Source organism: Dermacentor albipictus, chromosome 4, assembly GCF_038994185.2.
Source record: "Dermacentor albipictus isolate Rhodes 1998 colony chromosome 4, USDA_Dalb.pri_finalv2, whole genome shotgun sequence".
Classification (NCBI taxonomy): domain Eukaryota; kingdom Metazoa; phylum Arthropoda; class Arachnida; order Ixodida; family Ixodidae; genus Dermacentor; species Dermacentor albipictus.
This window is the reverse complement of record NC_091824.1, coordinates 19658590-19680758: the sequence shown is the minus strand read 5'-3', so window position 1 is coordinate 19680758 and position 22169 is coordinate 19658590. Positions and strand designations below refer to the sequence as shown.

The window sequence follows — 22169 nt, the reverse complement described above, 5'->3', positions numbered from 1 at the left end:
ACACCTCACCACTTTTCCATAATGAATCCTTACTAACTAGCACAGCTTTCTGCCGTTCTTAGCTATCACAGTTTGTTTCCAACTAACACCAAACGCGACGTGTTACTTCGGCCGGGGCGTGGCAGATAAGGCACTAGCTCGATCACGATGTTATTATTTATTTCCTTTATTTTGTCCTGGCTAATTCAGAGGGAGTATGTTCGAGGGCGCTGCTTTATGATGTGGGTGGGAGCGCAGTCACGTGGTATTCTCCATATTTTGCAGAGTTTATTTATCAATCGCAAGAAATTAGTATGCAATTAGTACTTCGCTAAAAATATCCCGGTTAGACGTCCCTTGGCTGTGCCTTCAAATGCCTCATTGACACTTTGATAATTAGGATAGTATGTTTCGAGTTAGAAAATAATTACAATTACTTAAATAAATCTCAGTAACAAAAAAAAATATTGGCAGCTACTCCACTGTACTGTAAACAATATGCACTGTTTTCTTCGAGTAACGCATTGCTTTTTTGTTAAATCTTGGTGCATGATAGGACACCCTGTATATATTTATGACCTTTGCATGCAAGTTACGATGTTCCCATCCCTAATAAATGTTGTAATTTGTTGGAAATGTTTTTTTTTTCAAGAGTCGTTAGCATTGCTTACTGGAAAGAGAAGAAATACTGAGACACACGACAGTCACGCGCATTTCGCATGCCATTGATAAAAGTCTCTGCCAAAGGGGTCACTGAAGTCTATTGTTTTTTTTCATGGTAAAAAAAAGCACGCAAAACAATTTGAAGCGTGGTGAACATGCAGCAAAATATTTATTCTTTAGGCATACGCTATCCATACATTTAGAAATAATTTTTAATTGCCTACCTCCATCTCTTTAAAAGATGCAATAAACTTTGTTCTCTGTGTATACGTATTTAAATATGTTGTATATGTGCATGGTGTTTACAGTAGAAATTTAAAACAATGTTGAAGTGAGAAAATACGCATGAGGCAGGTGCCACTAGTGCTTCTAATAAACATGTCCTCCTATTGTAAGGATTTGCAGAAATAAAGCGAAACTATGAAATAAAAGTCGTGCATGTCCCTGCCAACAATGCTGCAGTAAGCTATCAGCCCCAGTAAGACATCAAGTGAAAAGGTCGAAAAAAGTCAAAAGAAACCTCAAATGATGCGGCTGACAAAGCTCTGGCAATGACACTTTTGGTGTGTGCGTGTGTGTGTGGGGGAGGGGCTTCAGTATCGCCCGAGGAGGGGGGGCGTTCAGCCCCTCTCCTTCGGAAAACTCTGAAGTGGGCTCAGGCCTCAGAGCCCCCCTGTAGTATGGGCCAAAGCGTCCTTTTCAGGAACACTTACCAATCGTGAACACGAGCCCTTCGAGCATTTCTCCTTTTTCATCATTGTCTGAAAAAAAATATAATGAAGTTATATGCAAGAAAAGCAAAAGCAACAGGAGGTTATATCACACCTGTCGTAGGTACCATAAGGTTACCCCTTGGCACCAAATCAAGCCCAATGTCTTTCATAGCAGGATTTTAGGTGCAAATAACACACGCAAAGCAAGAGAGTGCAGTTAAGAAATCTGTGCAAGAAATGCCATTCACACATCTGTATCACAGGTCTCCTAATACCTGTTTGACAGCACAACTCAAGAAGTTTATTGTTCCTACATAGCGCAATGCAAACTTGAACTGTAACTTAGCAGAGTGACTGATTGGGCAAGTTGGGGATTCATAATTGTGAGTGTACAATGCTGTACACTCCCGAGCAAACCTGAAGTTTATGTGGACAGTATCGCTAGAACACAGTGAGAAAACTGGCCTGTCTTTTTTTTAACTGCTGAACAACTTTTAGTGACAAATGTGCATCGCTTCACGAAACTTTACTTTGATAGCTTATATTGATAATCATGATCAGCATGTGTAACATGGAAGCTTACAGGCAGCTGTTATATTTGTGCAGCTACACTTAATGCAACTTCAATAGGCAGCTCCTTTACTATACTTGATCTCACAAGTAACTTGCAGCAGTGCTGAATACGAGGTGTACGTAGACAATATCCTTCCTCAGCCGACTATAGTTTCGGGCATAACTGTCGGATTACTGGTGTGATTAGAGAGTTTATTACATTATCCATCATGAATGGTTACACCATGCACATACTGTTAAAATGTTGTGGTATCGCCCAAAAGGTAAATCATCGATTGCGATAGCAAGTTAGTGGGCAGCTATACGAGGTAAGGACAGTAGTTTCATTGGCCATATAAATGTGTAAACATAGGCATACTATACTCACAGACAAATTTATTTGGATACAAAGAGAAAGCTAGGGGTGTGTTGCTGCTGTACATGTGTTACCGCACCAAGTAGTCCGGCAGTTGGCTGCTCGGAACAGACGCTGAATCGATGCAGATTCCACGTACGATGGTTTCGCGTTTCCCCAGATGCGGAAGGGAAACGCCGCAAGATCTGACCTTGACTGGGCTTGGAGGTCGAATTTTTGGAACCAGGTGTTTTCTAGATTTTTACCTAAAGCAGTAGAGCTATTGCTCTAAAAAAAAAAAAAGGTGAGAGAAAGCAGAGCCTCCTTGGCAAGCATTAGTTATTGCTGTTTTGCTTACTCTAAAACATCAGTAAAGCTGTTTCCTCCCCCCCCTACACACTCTTAACTTTCTACCATAGTTCGGGGGCGCCCCTTTGTGTACGAAAGACTGGTAGATAGTGGTACAAGGTAGATAGACAAGTTTTGAGGAAGAGAAGAACCATTAGAGAGATGTATACAAAAATGATACAATGAAAAGCATGTATATATAGCATACCTGAGTAACTCAACCACGTTAGGTGACTATTTCTCACCAGTTCGTTTCAAAGGGGATGCCAATAAATCATCGTCATACAGCATGCCAAACTGAAAAGCTTTAACTCCCATGTCACAAAGCCTCGCCATTCACTATAGCAAAGATACAATTGCATGGTGCCAAGCTCAAGCGGTGGTTCTTACCAAAGTGGTAGATGTCAGGCGGTCCGTGAAAGTAGGTACCAATGCCATGGCCGCAGAATGCAGGCACAACTGTGAAGCCCGCCTGGGCTGCCACAATGCTGCAAGCAAGAACATGTAAAAGCAATTCTGTGTGTAAAGGCACTGTAGTGTACTGTGTTTTAATCTTTTCTAAGTGGTCCACCATATTTTTGATGTAATCACAGTTTCTTATGTATTTTTCATGAATGTATCTTACCTAGGTTGTCCTGATATCTCATAGCATATTTAGCATGGAGCTTTCATACATTTAAGACAGCTTCACTATCATGCTATGGTTTCTTTCTTCTGTTGTAACCGCTCCTATGTAAGCCCAAACGGGGCCCGCAGCATGTTTGAATGAATGAATGAATGAATGAATGAATGAATGAATGAATGAATGACTATCCCTTTGGTATAAAGAACATCAATGAAACTGAAATAAAGAATTCATACAGAAACTCCACTGGAGTTATCTAGGTATGCATAAGCATTGTGTCATTTGCTTATCTCCATGCAGCTAGGTGTCATTATCAATCTTATCAAATTTGTTTCAACCAGTATAAACAGTTATCAACTTTATCGCAACAGGTCCAGTCCTTATCAACCTTTTCGAACATGATCTGACCCTTGTGAACTATTATCGGTTCTTATCAACCGTCTCAGAATTGAATGAATGTATGGTGTTTATTGGCGCAATGGCCGGGTATGGCCAAAGAGTGCCAGGTCCATAGTGATGGGTTCGCAGTGTAGGTATGAGTGCTACGAGTTGATGTGACGTGGCTGTAAAGGGGCCTTAAAAATAGTTGCTCTAGAGTGCGTAACATCTATCTGTAATAAGATTATGTCAATGACAAATGACATGTTCTATATGCTTTAAAATCCATCAAGAAAGACTGATGCAATATAGAAAATATGTGAGATAGTAAAATTACCTGGAGCACTACTGCCTTGCCAGAGCCCTTGAAACACAAGAGCCTAGAGGCATGTGCCTTACAAAACGACTATCACAGTGGCATCCTCTGAAGAGAGGAGACGCTACGAATGTGTGGGGCTAATAACATGTAACACAACATCTTTCAGGAAACCTAGGACTGCGTTGGTGTCAAAGAGTGGTTCTGGGCCGAGTAACATTACAGGATGAAGGGGGATGTGCTGCCGGTATGCTAGGGGAAAATGTTTCTCTCAGATTCGGCTTCCCGACACTCCAGGAGGACGTGGAGGACGGTCAGCCTCTCCCCACATCTACCACATGTTGGAGGATCATTTCCAGTGAGTAAAAAGTTATGAGTGCCAAATGTGTGTCCTATTCTGAGATGACAGAATAGCACATTTGTTTGCCGTGATTTTGTTGCGGAGGGCCAAAAACCTAACTGTGGCTTTATCACATGCAGTTTGTTATTTATTTCTGCATCCTACATGTGTTGCCAGTGGTTTCATAGTTTCCTTCGTAAGAAGGGCTACGAAATTGATGTGGCCATCTGGTCCGCTAGAATGTTACCCTCGATGCCCCTATGGCCAGGCACCCAGCATATAATCACATGCTGGTTAGATATATATGCTTTACACAGGACGGAATAGAGCTCATTAATTACTGGATTTTTGTGCTTACAGAATGACATCAATGCCTTCACAACACTTAGGGAGTCCGTATAGTATATAACTTATTTTTGGAGTTTTTATTTCCATAAATGCTTAACTGCCAACAATAGTGCGCATGCCTCAGCCATAAAGATACTTGTTTCTGGATGCAGTACATTGTATTCCAAAAAGGATGGACCGACGGCAGCATAGGACACTCCGGCATGTGACTTGGAAGGGTCTGTGTAGAACTCTGTGCACGAATGCTTGTACTGAAGTTCTAGGAAATGCATTCGGATTTCGACCTCTGGAGTGTGCTTTGTAACTTTTAGAAAGGATATGTTACATTCCACCACCTGCCACTCCTTAAGGGGTAACAGCTTGGTTGGTTGCACTAAACGATGCTCGAGGAGTGGGACATGCATTTCATCGCTAAGCTCCTTCACACGCAGCGAGAAAGGCTGTCTTATAGAGTGGCGATTGCTGAAAAGTGTAGCACACGTCATATCGGTAATGTTATTAGAACATGGATGTTCAAGATTAGAGTGCATTTTAAGGAAATATGTAAAACTGATGCATGATCTCTGCAGGTAGAGTGACCACTCATTCGATTCGGCATATAAGCTTTCAATTGGGCTTGTTCACCTAGATGGTGAACAGGATCCAGCATCTTTAGCGCGCTCGGGGTGGCAGAGTTATATACAACAGCACCATAATCCAATCGAGACCGAATTAGACTTTTGTGGAGATTCATTAAACACTACCTGTCACTACCCCATGTAGTCTGGGATAGAAGTTTCATTAAGTTCATTGTTTTTAGACATTTTTCTTTAAAATATTTAATCTGTGGAATGAAAGTGAGCCTATAGTCATGTATAATACCTAGAAATTTGTGCTCTTTGCTGACAGGTATTTGTTGTCCACACAGTTCTAAGCAAGGAACCAGGCCTCTTTTTCGTGTAAAAAGAACACAATAACTTTTGTGATGATTGATTTGAAATCCATTTTTCTCTGCCCATGTTGACACTTTGTTCAAGCCATGCTGTACCTCTCTCTCGCACACAGCGAGGTTACAGGATTTGAAACCTATTTGAATGTCGTCCATGTAGACGGCATAGAAAATGGCCGGTGGTAATGAAGCATGAATTGTTGTCATCTTAACAGTAAAGAGTGTGCAGCTGAGTACGCCTCCCTGGGGTACACCAGTTTCTTGCGTAAAAGGACATGACAGTACATTGCTGATTTTTACCCGGAAGGTACGATTGGACAAGTAGCTTTCTATAAGGTTAACCATATTACCATGCATGCCCATTTCTGACAAATAAATTCTGACAAATTCTGACAAATTCTGACAACCAAGATTCCGTAGCGCCATGTTGTATCGTACGCCTTCTCCATATCGAGGAATATCGATAAGAAAAACTGTTTGTGTACAAACGCGTCACGTATATGTCCTTCAATACGTACAAGATGGTCAGTTGTGGAGCGCCCTTCTCAGAAGTCACACTGATAGGGATCAAGCATTTTGTTAATTTCAAGGAAATGGATGAGTCGCTGATTAATCATTTTTTCAAATACCTTACAAAAGCAACTTGTGAGGCCTATCGGGCAGTAACTTGCCACTTAGGAAGGGTCACGGCGTTGTTTCAAAACAGGGACCACAATGGCTTTTTTCCATGCCGTTGGAAGGTATCCTACAGCCCAGATAGCGCCTTGTTCAGTCTGGTTTTCTTCTTGTGTGCTGTCACTTTTTGGCGCATATTCTGTTGAAAGCTATGCACCAACTAGCCCCACAACGTGTTTTACTGCAGCACTGAAAAGTGTGAGTAGTGTAACTTGCATATCATTGTGCAAGCTTCTGAGCGTATCATACATGACTCTGTCAGATCCCGGTGCAGAGCTCTTGCATGTACTCAAGGCAGCTCTCAACTCGGCAATACTGAAAGGATAAATGTAAGGTTCATTCTGTCGACTTTTTGTTATGAATGGCTTACATTCTTCCAATTGTTTATATTTGAGAAAGGATTGTGAATAATGGGTTGAACTTGACACGCTCTCAAAGTGTTCCCCAATTGAGTCTGCCTGATCTTGCAGTGTATCGCCCTGTGTGTTTACCAAAGGGAGTGAATATGTTTGTTGCCCTCTTATCCTATTAACTCTGTTCCAGACCTTGGCCTCATCTGTATACGAGTTAATGCCTGATAAAAACTTCTGCCAACTCTCTCTTCTGGCCTGTCGGCACATTCTCTAGCCTTGAGACTTTACTTTCTTGAAGTTAATAAGATTCTCTGCAATGGGAGAAGCGCATAACGACCCCAACGCTTTGTTCTGGTTCTTACGAGCGGTCCTACATTCGTCGTTCCACCATGGGACACGCCGTTTGCATGCCAAACCACTTACTTCAGATATGCATTTAGATGCGGCATCTATTATGAAGACTGTAAAACACTCCACAGCAGCATCAATTCCTAACGAAGACATGTCAGTCCATGAGATACTAGTAAGAGTCCGGAATTTCTCCCAATCGGCTGTATCAACCTTCCACCTAGGAGCGTGTGGTGGATATTCATTTTCATTAGATGTTCTTAGCAGTATGGGGAAGTGGTCGCTCCCGTAAGGATTGTTGGTAACTTCCCATTCAAGTTCAGGTAGTATAGACGGGGAAGCTATGCTAAGATCTATTGAAGAAAAGGTTCTGTTTGCAAGAGAGTAATATGTGAGTTCCTTCTTATTCAGCAGGCACGCACCAGAAGAAAAAAGGAACTGTTCAACAAGACGACCTTGCGCATCTATACGAGGGTCGCCCCACAGGTAGCTGTGTGCATTGAAATCACCAAGAACAACATAAGGTTCTGGCAATTCCTCTATAAAGGACTGAAATTCATGTTTGTTCAATTGGTAATGTGGGGGTATGTAAAGCGAGCAAATATTGATAAGTTTGCTCAGGAGAACAACTCGAACCGCCACTGCTTCAAGGGGCATTCGTAGCTGTAAACATTGACACGCTATGTTTTTTTGAATTACAATGGCAACACTGCCCGATTATGCGATACCATCATCACGATCTTTGCGAAAAGTAACATACTGTCAGAGAAAGTGTGTGTGTTTTGATTTTAGGTGTGTTTCCTGTAAACACAGCACTTTTGGATTGTCTTCGTGGATAAATTCTTGCACATCATCAAGGTTTCTAAGAAGACCTCTGACGTTCCATTGAATAATTTGTGTATCCATATTGCAAGTAAATTGGTGCTGTGCATACAGAAACAAAAAGAAGTGATTACCGATATTATAGAGATTAGATTGCAGAGCTCTTTGGAGGCCCTGTACCGGGTGTTTTGTCCTTTCCGGAGCGTTCTAGGGAGCCTCGCCGCTTCTTAGGCGCTTGGTGCACCGTGAGGATGGGTGTAGTGTCAACTGCCTCTTGTGAGGCGCCGGATGCGTGCTCTTGCGATCGAGATGTTTTCCGAGAGAGTGCCGCCTCGGAAGGCAAGACCCCTGCGCCCACCAGCCCGGAGGTTGACGGGGCTCCATGTAAAATTTGGCTGCACCGGCTGTTGCCAGCGCTGGAAGGGGCCGGGGAGGTTGAGGCAGCCTTGGCTGCACCTACCTTCAGGGCCGCTATCGGTCCTGCGGGATCGCTGCGTGTAGCGCAGGTTGCTGCAGATAACTCTTGTGGGGCCGGCAACCCAAGGATAGCCTGGCCTGTTTGCTGGTTGGATGGAGTAGGCTTACCTACTTCCACCCTGGGGGCAGGAGCCAAAGGTACCTGCTCGCTACACGTGGGCTAAGCCCTTGGCAATGGCCGCTGCGACGCTGCCCCCCGACGCGCCGCATCAGCATAAGGTGTGTTGTGGAAAGGTGAGCACCTCTTACGGGCTTCATTAAATGAAATGTTTTCTTTGACTTTGAGGGTGAATATATATGTCTTTTTCTTTCTTCCAGTTCGGACAGGAGCATGAGTAGGCTGGATGGTCACCACTGCAGTTACCACAGTGAGGTGTGCCACTGCAGTTGTCGGAGGGGTGGCCCTGGACTCTACACTTTGCACAAGTTATTTGACCACGGCAGCTCTGCGAGCCATGGCCGAACCTCTGACATTGGAAACAGCGTCTAGGGTTGGGGATATATGGTCGGACAGTTAACCTGATATATCCTGTTTCGATGCTTTCTGGCAGTACGCTGGATGCAAATGTTAGGACAAGATGCTTGTTGTCTCGTCTAAGTATAATACGTTTTACATTGGTGACATTTTGTTCTTTCCACCCTTCCAGGAGTTCAGCTTCTGTCAAATCTTGGAGGTCTGCCTCTGACACCACTCCGCGTGAGCTATTCATTGATCTGTGTGGTGTAACAGAGACTGGTGTATTGCCAAATGTCACAAGACTGCCTAGTTTCACATACTGATTTTTCTGAGGGATCTTAAGAAGAAAGTCTCCACTAGCTATTTTCACCACCTTATAACATGACCCTAAGGCTTCGGTCAAAGATTTTGCTACAGTGAATGGCAAAATAAATCTGGCCTGTTCTTCAGAATTCTTGCTATGTACAACATGGTATTTCGGGTAGGTCTCTTTTGTGCGGGTGAAATATGTGCTTAAGTCTTCCGGTGCATCCCCTCTTCTGAGGTTGACGATCAAGTAGGCGGGGAAATGCGGGTGTTCCCATAGTATTTCGGTTTGTTTTTGGCAGCAATAGTGGCCACCCATCACGGAGCCCAACTTGGGGACGCTGCAGAACTTAATGCGTGAGGCTGCAGGCGTCAACCGTACATTGCCACTATAACCTAATATATTATACCCAAGAGAGGGCACATGCACAAGGTTAACCCTAGCCGCCCTAGGAAAATTAGGAAGTGACAGAAGAGAAGAGATGATAGGACAGTAAAAGAAAGAAGATAGGAAAGAAAAAGACTGAACATGGGGACAGGAAAAGATGACTGCCGATTTGCCCCAGGTGGGTCGGTCCAGGGGTGCCGTCTACGAGAAGCAGAGGCCAAAGAGGTGCATTGCCTCCACCGGGGGCCTCAACGGTCTGAACATCCGGCATCGGCTCAGCCCCCAGGATCTCTCTTTCCCCGGACACGGCTAAGCCGTACACGCGGGAGGGTCCGACCCCCGTGTGCATGGCTGGATGGTATACGTGGTGTTTCAGTACGTGGTGTCGCAACACACCAAATGCCTTCTGACGCAGACGCTCCTGCGGGGCGTCTCAGAATTGCTCCGATCATTATAAGCATTTATTGCTCTTTAGCACCTTAAACACCTGTGTCGAACTGTTATCAACTGTGATGAGACCCATATAACCCCTCATCACTCCTTATCATCCTTATCAACTCAATGACTGCTTATCTGTCAGTGTTGCACGATGCAAAGCACATGAGTCCTCATAGATCGGTAGCATTTTGGTCAGTGAAGGAACGCCCCAACGAAAGGCACATCCCGCAACCACTGAAACACATTAGGGATGTGGCATGTCTGGCTTTACATGTCCGCGAATTTTCCTGATGTCTAAAATACTCCAAGTCGGCTCTACATGTGGTCCTAGAGCTGGCTTTCATTCCACCATAACCAAATCTTTCAAGAAAGCCTTTATAAAAACTGTTCTCCTTTGAGATTTGTTTTGTACCGCCAGTACAACACATTCATATGGTTCAGATATATTCACCTTCCGCAAGCGTGGATGTTTAGCCCAGTGGGTAAGACAGTCGGCTTCTGAGCGTAGGGTCGCAGATTCAGAGCTCACCACCGCCAACATATTTACTTTCGAATTCATTTTGTGTTATAGATTACTTTCCTTATAGCAATTTGTTTTAACTGACAGATGGACGGACAGGTTTTGTCGTTGGGTAGGAATTGAAATTCTTATGCATTTAGAGGTACATCAAGCTAATTGAAGAGAAAATGCAAGTAAAGTTAGATGAATACACTAAATAGATGCCGATGCGCAATGCGGGAAGAAGCCTCATTCTTCCAGTACATGTGGGAAATGGTGAAAGGCTGCCACAAATCGTTGACATTGTCCTTTTAGAACACAAGTTGAGAAAGCACTACTACTGGGCACAACAGCAGCAACATAGCCAAAGAGCTACTTGTAAATTCCATTTGCGAGCATTCTTGCCCCTTCTAGTGCATATTTCAGCAATTCTGGAGCCACAAGTAACCCACATTCCATCACATCAAAATTGCGCCTTGGATTACTTTTCAGTACAGAAGGTGATTAGGTGTTTTTTTTTCTCCTTATAAAAACTGCATTTGGTTGAGTTACTTACAAATACGTTTCCTTTATTTTCATCTATTTTGCAGTCACTGCAATTACATCTCGTATTCGGGTTCCTACTGTGCAAATGATCCTGAAGTAACTCCCCCTTATGGTGCATGCAATTCCACAGTACTATATTTAAATCAAGAGCAGCCATCGTGCTTTGGGGCTCACTCCACTGCTACTATTTCCCTTCTACTACACCTCCACCAAAACTTGTTGCTGGGCTAGCTGGTTCATTATGGTTTAAGGGCCCCTCTCCAAACTTGAGGGTTGCAAACTGACAAACATGGTGTGCTGATCATGCACTGATAGTCATGTCTGCAAAGTATCAAACTGCTTCATGGTGCAAAAACAGCTCAAATTTCTAACTAAAGCCTGTGCACCCTTTCTCTTGAGCGAGTCCCGCTTCCTGCTCGTGAATTAAGGTCACACCCATAAACAACTCTATGGGCGCGTTCCAATTCTGGCCAGTATTAGAGACAGTCTACGTAGACAGCTAAGGAGATGGCCAAGACAGCTCTGAGGCCATGTAATGGAATGTGTTTCAAACTGTCTGGAAGACGTATGGAAGACTCTTCTCCAACGTGACGGCACCTCGTGGCGACAAGAAAAAGTTGAGAAAAGCACAAATTATTTTTGTATGTTATGTATTTGTGCCTGCGAACCTATGAAAAACACGATGTAGCTTATATTAAGGGCACAGGAAAGCGTGTCTGCATTTTTTAGTGTGCGGACAACCTTCCTGTTGGCTTTCCAAGTGTCCTGCTCAGCCACCATCTTCGGTGGACAGGAAAGTAGCCTGCATCGTTATTGACTTGTCTTCTGGCTGTCTTCGCTTAGCCATCTACTTTGCCACCTACGGCGAGTATTGGAACACAGCCAAAATAAGAGACACACCTGCAGCATCACCAATTATGGCACATGACTCCGGTAAATCGTCCGATGAAAAACATGCAAGACCACCACTGGAAGTGCGACACAGTGCGAAAAACAAAAGGAAAAAAAGAAAGAAAACAAGGCAAGGCTTGTGACGTTAACATGACATCAGGTCCAGTATGGGTGAAGGCAGGGAAGGAATGCAGCTTGTGGATGCTAGTTATGGCAAAGGGGGAGAGCATTTGCAGCAAAGCTTGCTTCTTGGGGGCATGGTAACAGGACGGTTCCATTTCTCCTATCTCCTCTAATAATAAACCGACTTGATATTTCTTGTGGTAAAACACTTCCAAGGCAGCACTGTACAAGTTCCTATGTTTAATCAAAATTTTTCAAGTGGCCTTTAAGAGGAAGCTTTAGCTCGGGAGCTCCTATCTAAATACATGTAAAAGGAGAATTCGTTTTTCTCGGCAACTACTGCACCAAATTTGACGAGGTTTGTTGCAGTTAAAAGAAAAACTTAAAATCTAGTGACTGTTGGTTTCGAAATTTCGAGTTAGGTTGTGAATTTTTTATAAAAACTTGGCAAAAATCGCAAATTTTCAGAAAACGAAACTATCAAGTTTACAACTACGTAACTCTGCAAGAAAAAACGATATCGTAATTCTATGAATTGTACCTGATAGCACGTCTAAAACGGACAAAATTGGTGTGTTACACATGAATCTAAAAAAATGGAGTAATGTGTAATTACAACTTTTGCAGAACCCTTGTAAACAACGTAACAAATTCACGTAAGATGTAAACTGACCTATCAAATTTGTCCGCTTTCAATGATCTAATGGATGCCGTTTACAGAATCGCGATATCTGTTCTTGATGCAGAGCTATTAGTTTGTAAACTTTGTGCTTCTATTTTTTTCATACGTCTCAATTTTTGAAAATCCTCTTAACAAAATTCAAGCCCTAAATCAAAATTCCACTTCCAACAGTCACTAGAATTTAACTTTCTCTCTCAAATGCAACAAATTTCACTAAAATCGGTTCAGGGTTTATCTCAGAAAAACGTTTTTGCGTTTTTACATGTATTTGAATAGGCCGCGTCGGAGTTGGGCCCGAGCTAAAGCTTCCTCTTAAGGACTACACCACCATGTCAGGCTACACCACAACATGACAAAGAAGTGAGAAACGCAGACTGGCACAAGTTCAAAGCCGCTTTCTGAAGTACCTTACTGTATTGCTCCTTCCAGTGCAACAAAACGTATATGTTTTGCAAGATGTTTGCCATCATGTTGAATGTTTTAATGCTACTTTTGGTGCAACACATTTTTTGTGAATGATGACAACTCCCACTGCAATGCCTTTGAGAGAAATGTAGATGAATGAACGAAAGAATGAATGCACAGATGTATGAAAGTGATCACCCTCGCAGAAACTACGAAAAAGTGCTGGAAAAACACACATAATGCGAGTAGAACAAACGGCACATTTTATACCAGACAGAACAGTGTTCAACGCTCCACAATAAGAAGCCAGGCCACAAGAAAGGCAGGATAGACCAGAATGATCTATTACTCTTCTGTTCCCATCAGTACAAGGATATAGTTTGGGACAGCACAGGCTGACTAGCCTACACTGAAATCTTACCTGATGACAGTTTTACAAAGAACTACACAAGCAGTACAGCTTTGTTACCTGATCACTCTGCCAATTTCACTGAACTTCTGGCCAGGACCACAGATGCTGATGGCCCTATCCAGGCACTCACGAGCCGTCTGCACCAATGCCTTGCCCCTCTCGTCCAAAGAGTGGCCAACCATTAAGGTCTCGGCACAGTCTCCATGGTAGCCATTATAGAACACCTAACAAAAAAAGAATGCATGCAGTTGGTTACCCATTTAACACATACAGTCCAGCTTCAATATAACAAACATGGGTGTAATAAATTGAATGCAAAATTCTCGATTTTTTTTTTGCTGGTGTTACTGTGCATGGTTACATTGAATCTAGAATATAACAAAGGCATTTCTCATCAGATGCAACTACATTATACTGTAATTCGATTGTACAGTGCACTTCAAATTGGGAGAGTCAGAGTGTTAAACAGTGCAATAGAGATAATACATTTTTTAGGAATGAATTATTAGCAGTGGCAGACCTCACTAGATGTGGGATAATCCCAAAATAATTGACCAATCAACCAAAATTTAATAATTAACTTCTAACTTAATTATTTCAGGACACAGACTGTAATTGCTTAAATGAAGCTTTTTCCATGCTCAAGGTGTATAAACTCGCGAGAAACAGTGTACGGATGAGTTCAAGGGAAAAAGTTTAATTTTTTCGAAGCTTATTTACACAGCCCAAAATTGAATACCGTAGTTCATACTTTACCACACAAACACCAAAGTGCACTCGTCAATTTTCTGATGTGTGTTAGAAGAAATGAAGGAATCTAATTTTTTCGAGAAGCCAGTGTGATATGTGCACTTTTGCTCACAGGTGTATTTAGTAGAAACGGCGAGATTCGCACCAGCCTCATGATATTGATGGCAATTGTGCAGCAACATCGTCAAGAAAAAGAGCAACATGCAAGATTGTACATGCATTAACAAACAATAAACTTCAAACTCAGAGAGCGTCTCAGCATACCTTATTAGATTTGTTGTAATGAATATTGAATCATTATACAAACAAAAATTACCCCAGGAAAGTTTTCGTCAGTACAAGTTGGTACAAGTTCTATAAACGTCAAATAAATAAATAAATAAATAAATAAATAAATAAATAAATAAATAAATAAATAAATCTATGAGGGCGAATCAGAAAGTCTTTGTCCCTATTTCTTTTTTAGCCAAATTACGGCTGTACATTTGACATATCCACTTCCAGCGGTGGAACTTTTTCGGACCAGCCCGGCCTTATCTGCCGACAGCTCCGCGGCACGGCCCAGCTGTCAGTTGTTGAAGATGGCGGTTGTGCTTCCCACGTCCACAGCGTACGAGCAATGCAGTGAGATTCATTCTCCATGGAGCAAGGGACGAATGCCCATCGAAATCCACAGGAAAATGCAGCCCACATATGGAGAAAGGTGTCTCGCTTTGAGAAGTGTGAAGTGGTGGTGTTGTGAATTTGCAAAAGACCGTGAAGAGTTGCATGACAATGAGCATTTGGGGAGGCCACGTGCATCGTTGTCTGACCACAGGGGCATCTCAAATTTAGTGTTGCAATCGGACAAATGGTCTGAACTCGTTAGGGGGGGCTATGTAAAGATATAGTGTAAGGTACAGAGAATAGCATGTACATTTGTAATTACCTGTGTGTACCTTATTTTGATAATAAAAAACAGGGGCAATGTCTTTCTGATTCGCCCTAATAAATAAAATATTGCATCAATTTTTTTTTCATGTAAGTGAGCACTTTAGAACTTGACTAATACAAGGCAAACGGGAAAGTAATAGAGACTTTAGTAATCAATATTTAGCTCAAATTTAATATGCCAAAGGTTGTGAACAAACATTATAGCAATTCCAGCAAAACTTTATTGGATCTGGTATTCTCGTCACCTCTTCGATAGCATATTGAATCTATGTTGCACATTACATGAGGTGACCAGAAAATCTTGCACTAAATTATCTTCATTCTTCACAGAAAGCTGCCATAAAGAAGGGCGCAGTACAATGCTACTGCACATTCCTCCAAGCATTTTCACATGCAGAAACCTGACTTAAAGAAAACAACATTTAAAGCTTTTAACCCTTTCAGACGCCACTTTATCCCTTTGATTGAAAAGTTGCTTTCACCACATCTCTTGCATCTTCAGAATCGTAGAAAGTGTACAGCTGCAGAAAAGATTAAGAATTTTCAATTGTTTAGCGAGTTTTGTCAAGTTGACAAAATTTCGACTCCATGCAAAAACTCACTACAGGGACACAATACATGAGCACATGTACTATTTCATGTTTTGAAAAGCTTGAAAAGCGCTTATCCAGCCACTTGAAAATTATGCCTGGTGCATGACATTGTAAAAAACAATAAAAAAGTGAACCCGCTACATACAACATACTGACACAGAGTAAAAACACCAAGCCGTCTACCTTCCCACTCATTCTGCGAAAACATTCTGCATGTTATTCAAAATTGCAGCACAGTTCCAATAATAAGTGTCTCAAGATGTATGAAACATATTTTAAATACCATTACTTTCATCAGTGCTTTTGCTATTGATGCGCTCTCCTGCTGTGCACAATTGTGTAGACAGCGTCTTAGAGGGTTAAGAGTTTGTATTAATCAGAAGCATACATAATGCATGCCTAAGCACATCGGGACCTGTCCCTCATGCTCTTGTGAACCAGTTTTTTCAGATGTGCGGATTCTTGCCCGAAGCAGTGATACTAGAGCAAGGGAACTGGTTGAAGTTTATCACATAGGCAAGAAAGGCAGCTTGTGTGTTAGCGAAACTTCGTTATCCTTATATAAGGCCGGGCAGAAGTTTCTTGAGCATTGTGTATCATAATGTTTGATTAGATCCGTGATTGTAAGTTTGCTCTGTGCATATGTGTTGCGTATATCTGCCTGCGTTCTGTGAATAAAGCAGTTGCGAGTGCCACCCTGTCCCGTTCTCTTCTCTTGAGTGTGTCTGTTTATTTGGCGTCCTTATATTTTATAATGAGCAAGCATCTAGTCAGCAAGGCACATGACAAAGATATTCATAGGTGCCATAAAGAGTAAATTGCAATGCAAAATGACAAGTAACAGGAAGAGATGGTCAGGTGAATTTTCAGTAACTTCTGCTTGCTAGTGAAGCAACAGATGACACTAGATGATTAGTGCACTTACGCTGACATCAATACTGATAATGTCCCCATCACGCAATGGCCTGTCATCTGGGATTCCGTGGCAGGCTACATTGTTCACTGAGGTGCACACAGACTTCGGGAACCAACGGTAGTTGAGCGGCGATGGATAGGCATTGCTCTCGATGCACAGCTTGTGGGCGTACCTGTCCAGCTCATCTGTGGTGACCCCAGCCTGCACAGTGCATATGCAGATGTACTCTATGAAAGTTCCAAGCTGGGTCAATTGGTTGGTGTATATTCAACATGGCAAACGGCATGGACAACGAGACAAGGGCTCTGCCCTGTTCATATATCTTGTGTCCTGTCATCTTCACTATTTGCCGTGGTGGTTGCACTCTGCTGCAAAGCATCAACAATGGTGACAAGCGATATACAGACATAGTTGCAAATAGTGACAGTCACAATATTATAAGTTTCTCAGCTAGCAAAAATGTTGCACAGCAATTCTTTAATGATCCCCTTAGTCATTTACATAATGTGAAGCTCATCAAATGAAAAAAGAAAGTATTGTGTTAAAATTGCCAATCTCCAACAACCATTACATGCAAGCAATTCAACTGATCCGAACAGCTAGGTGCATACAAAATGACTTAGTATGTTAGTCTGACATCACAATTTGACATCTCAGTAGAGATAAATCTGGAAACCACAGTACTCGGCCGCTTGCCGAGTTATAAACACGATTTAATGCGCCATCTAATTATGCCCCCTTAAAAAACAAGAATGTTCAACCTAGTTTTTTCTACCAGTAGTTTAGGTAGCTTACTAAGAAAATGGCTGAGTGCCATGAAATTACTATAGTTCTACGGTAGGAACTATTTCACATTTTGTGGTGGGAGGGTACAATTCTACATGAGAGTGTAACACTGGTTACATAACCATAACACTTGTATATTATTCACAGCACACCAGATGCTACACATACATATATAATACAAAGCCAACAAACACTGACACCAAGGACAACACAGGGGAAATTATTTGTGCTTAATAAATGAAATAAAGAAACGATAAATTAATGGAAATGAAAGTAGATGAAAAAACAACTTGCCACAGGTGGGGCACGATTCCACAACCTTCGCATTTTGCATGTGATGCTCTACCAATTGAGCTACCGCGGTGCCATTTCCCCATCCACTTGCTTGGGTTTTTATGAATCCTAGTAGAACCCTGGGAGTGTTAGCCAGCGCCACCACTCACAGACCTTGGTAGTGGATGTAGAACATCCTTTCTGCCACAGGCATCACGAGAATGTGATCTTTTTGGGTGAAGGCAACCGGTCAATGAAACCACACATGCTACCTGAAGGCATCAATGTTGCCGGATTCGAGACCCTCCTTATGTAATAAACAAGAATCGTTTGGCACGTACACACACACACACACAATGATGGTGCCACCAAAAGCTGCGTTCATTCAGGACTTGAAGGGACAAACAGGGGCAGTGTGTCTGCCTGCATTTCCAAGAGATGCGAACAAGAGCCTGTTTGGCAGCTTTTGGCAACATGGTCATTGTATGGCCTTCAACTACTGCATCAGGCTGTATCACGGCGCTTTTAAGCAGTTTGTGATACCACATGACCACCACCTTTGTTTTCGGTGACATCATGACTCACCATCACCTTTTTCCTGTCCAAAGCTGCACTTGGCATGCATTGGTGCACAGCTTGTACAAAAGGTGCTGTAATTAATTGTCATAAATAATTATTTTTGGGATTCTTGGGGTATCAAGATTTCCATACCGTAATTATGGCGGTGACAACTACCCGAAAAAGCACAAAATGCAGGACATATTTTTGTGTCACTTCTCCTTCAAATGAACACTAACAAAGTGCATTAAATGCTTACATTGTTTATAAGCGACATCTAAAGCACATTGTAGGTTCGGGGTGATCATACTTCAGAGCATGCATGCTTAATGACTTAATGCTCTCAACAAGTGTGGAAAATATTCCTCATGCTTACCTGTAGGTCTTATGATGCCATGTTACAAAGGTAAGGTTAATTGCATTAAGGTTCTACTGCCTTAAGTTTCTTCGTGGCGTATTTCCAGGAGGCAGTCTCAGCTGCAGTTGTGGCACGCCTACCTGATGGACGTCAGAAATCTACTTTCGAATTGAGATCTATTGAAAAAGGAACTCTGTTCGTTGGTTGTATATGTGGGAACATCGCCAGTGAATATATAATTGACGTGCATTTCATAGCGCCGTCTACTTTTCTTTTTCCTCAAAATGTTATACCACACTTGTCGATTTGAAATGTTCGACGCAGAATGGCGCACGTAACTGTAAGCTGCCAAACAGTAAATCTTGATAATGCTATAGCGTGTTCACTTTAATGTGGAAATTAAGGGTAACTGATGTTTAGTGCACTAGTAACTGTTCTTATCGCACATAAGTATAGCAACAGCTAACATGCTGCTATACACAAACAATGAGAGCAAAGAGCACACATAAGTAAACTGCTAATTGATGTTGATGGTTTAGTGGGAACACAATTGCTGCACAAGACGTGCAAGTTTTGCGCACATCTTTATTGGGCTTTATTGGGGTTTATAGTGTTTGTATGAGTAGAGAAAGACGAGAATATATCGTTAGAAAGCGCTTAGGTATACTCGAATGAATCACAAGCAGCGAGCAAGCAACAGTTACCTTGACTTGCTTGGATACCCGGCTGAGGACCATCTTAGCAAGACGACACGATTCTCGCATACGGGCAACCTGTTCTTCGGTCTTGATTTCCAGTTCTTTGGGCACTCCTACAACTATGCCGCTGTCGGCGTAGCTCGGCTTGGCGATGCTGTCAGGAACATATTGCATGGGACTGACGTTGCCTGGTTCTGTGATAACGTCGTAGTTCGGTGTCCCGATGCCGCCTTTTCTGTAGCGATCACCATGGGTTAGGTTTGTTATCCGGCGAGTCAAGGCCTTCTCATTACGATCGGTGCTTGTCAACAAGAGAGGTGACTTTGGCAACGCTACAAGACCGTTGTGATGTAATCGGCGTTCTGCAAATAGCGCTGCCGTAAAGCGGGGCATCAAGAGCGGTCTTAAGTATCTTGTTTTTGCGACGCTGCAAGCCATCGTCGAAACAACAGCCTACCAAGGCAGGAGGCCGTGCAAAGAACAAGCAGCGGAGAAAAGTTAGACACAATGTGAGCCCGTATTCATTGCTTCGCGTAAAGAACTTACACCGGTGCAAGCACAGGCCAGCGGAAACCACAGACACCACTGTAGCAGACGGAGATGCAAACAGATGATAAACAATTGCGCCGCTGCGCCACCTGGATTACCAGAACTTGAGAACTGCGATCAGTATCATCTGTCAGAGAAACAACCACCTGCATGACCACCTGTGGCCGTTGTATTTTTTTTTTTCCTTTCCCAACAACTATTCAGATTACAGAAAAATGCCGTCTGAGGTGACTAGTGCCTTGCACGTTCGCGTGGTAGAAAATGTCCCCGCGGAGCATATTCCTCGGGATATGTTTTTGATTGATTTTATTATCCCAGTAAATGCTGCTACAGTTCACTATAATGGTGTTAACTTAAATGTGCAGATGCATGTAGTGCGTATATTGACTGCAGACAATGCTGCAGAAGAAAGTCATCTATTGCGCACACACACGCACACGAAGAAGTTTAGTTTCGATTTTGTTTTAACATTCCATTTTCTTCCGGAAGTCCCTCAGATTTCGTATTCAGCTCGATTTATTAGAGTTAGAAGCGTAGTGACACACTTTCGAACTTGTAGAAACTCTACTACACGTTAAGTGCTGCAAAACATTAAAATTTTAATGACATTTAATCTGACACTACAATCTAAAAAAAGTTTACGCCTTTTGGAGTGTATGTCTGCCCAATGCCTCCTTTACTAGGAGGCATTGGTCTGCCACACAACGATAATCGTCATCTGCCTTGCTTGCGTTTTCAGTCTTGAAAACGCCACGCCTGCTGCTTTCCTGTCGGGAATGCTATGTCATACTGATAACGCGCATGCGGCGCATGCCGTTCGTTACTGGGAAGTACACCGGGCTAACAGCGTTAAAGAAAGGAAATGCAGACAAGACAGATGATGTTTATCGTTGTGTGGCAAGCTGCACTCAAAGAAAAGTTTACACCCTTTAGAGTGCCCCTTCTGCCACACAACGATAATCGTCATGTGCCTTGATGCGTTTCCTTTCTTGAAAACGCCGCGCCCGCTACTTTCCTGTCGGGGATGCCATCATGTTGATAACGCGCATGCCGTTCGTTACTGGAAAGTACCGGGCTGGCAGCGTTATAGAAAGGAAACGCATCAAGGCAGATGACGATTTATGTTGTGTGGCAAAAGGGGCACTCCAAAGGTGAGTGAGTGAAACAACTTTATTTTGTCCACTATAGACGTAAGCAAACGCCACGCTACCTGGCTATGCCCACTCGGGGACCATCAGGTGGAACCTGACGGCCCTGTCGCGAGCCCTCTGGACTGCCAGGGTTTGAGAGGTCTCATCGTGGGCCCTAATCAGCTTCTTCATTTCCTCTTGAGTGAAAGGGGGACCGGCAGAGGCGCAGCCCCACAGGTTCGAAGTCCGCATGCAAACTTTTCTTAGAGTGTACAACCCAAAGGGTGTACGCATTTCTCGCTCTTAAAAAAATTTACACCCTTTGGGGCGTATGTTGTCTCAACAATAATCTGTCCTGCCCGCGTTTCCTTTCTTTAACGCTGCGAGCCCGGTACTTCCCAGTCACGAACGGCATGTGCGTTATCAGCATCACATAGCATTCTCGACTGGAAAGTAGCGAGCGCCGAGTTTTCAAGAAAGGAAACGCAAGCAAGGCAGATGACGATTATTGTAGTGGGTCAAAAAGTGGCTGTGGCTTAGCTAAGGTTAAGCCCAGGATGCGAAGCATACTAGCCTTTATTTTAGTTGTTGAACCACAGTTTAGCCTGGTGAACCGCTGTTGCTTGGCTATATTTGGTTCGGCTAGACGAAGAAACAACTCATGCAGGCGATCGCACGAGCTGAGACCCGGCTATGTAGCTACACGGCCGCAAGCGAGCGCACGAGTTGAGCCTCCGCTTTTGCAGCTGTTATGACGTCATATGGTAGCTACGCGGCCGCGCGCGGCGCAGCAAGGAAGAGCGTGGTTGTGCGGCTAGTATGCTTCGCATAATATACACCCCAAAGGCTGCCACCGTTTTAAGAGTGTACTTTGCTGTCGAGAACGCACATGCCGTTCGTGGCTGGGAAGTACCGGGCTCGCAGCGTTAAAGGAAGGAAACGCGGGCAAGACAGATGACGATTACTGTTGTGGGACAAGATACACTAAAAACAATTGCACCCTTTGGGGGTGTATATTTGCCACACAACGATCATCGTCATCTGTCTTGTCCGCATTTCCTTTATTTAACGCGGCGAGTCCGGTACTTTCCCGTAACGAACGGCATGCGCGTTATCAGCATGACCTGGCATTCCCGACAGGAAAGTAACGAGCGCAGCGTTTTCAAGAAAGGAAATGCGGGCAAGACAGCTGACGATTATCGTTGTGTGGCAAATATGCTCCAAAGGGCGTAAAACTTTTCTTAGAGTGTACACCCCC

The 22169-nt window shown here is 43.1% G+C and overlaps 1 protein-coding gene across 1 annotated transcript in view; it reads right to left on the bottom strand.

The window, feature by feature from the left end:
* Positions 1-19873, bottom strand: part of LOC135915129 (methionine aminopeptidase 1D, mitochondrial) — a 35365-nt gene extending 15492 nt beyond the window's left edge. Inside the window, exons 1-5 of the mRNA XM_065448124.2 lie at positions 19239-19873; positions 16569-16760; positions 13425-13591; positions 3001-3098; positions 1356-1403 (exon numbers count right to left, since the gene is read on the bottom strand). Of these exons, the coding sequence (XP_065304196.2) occupies positions 1356-1403; positions 3001-3098; positions 13425-13591; positions 16569-16760; positions 19239-19670 (937 nt within the window). The 5' untranslated portion in view covers positions 19671-19873. The remainder of the gene's footprint in view (positions 1-1355; positions 1404-3000; positions 3099-13424; positions 13592-16568; positions 16761-19238) is intronic.
* Between the last annotated feature and the right edge of the window lie 2296 nt (positions 19874-22169).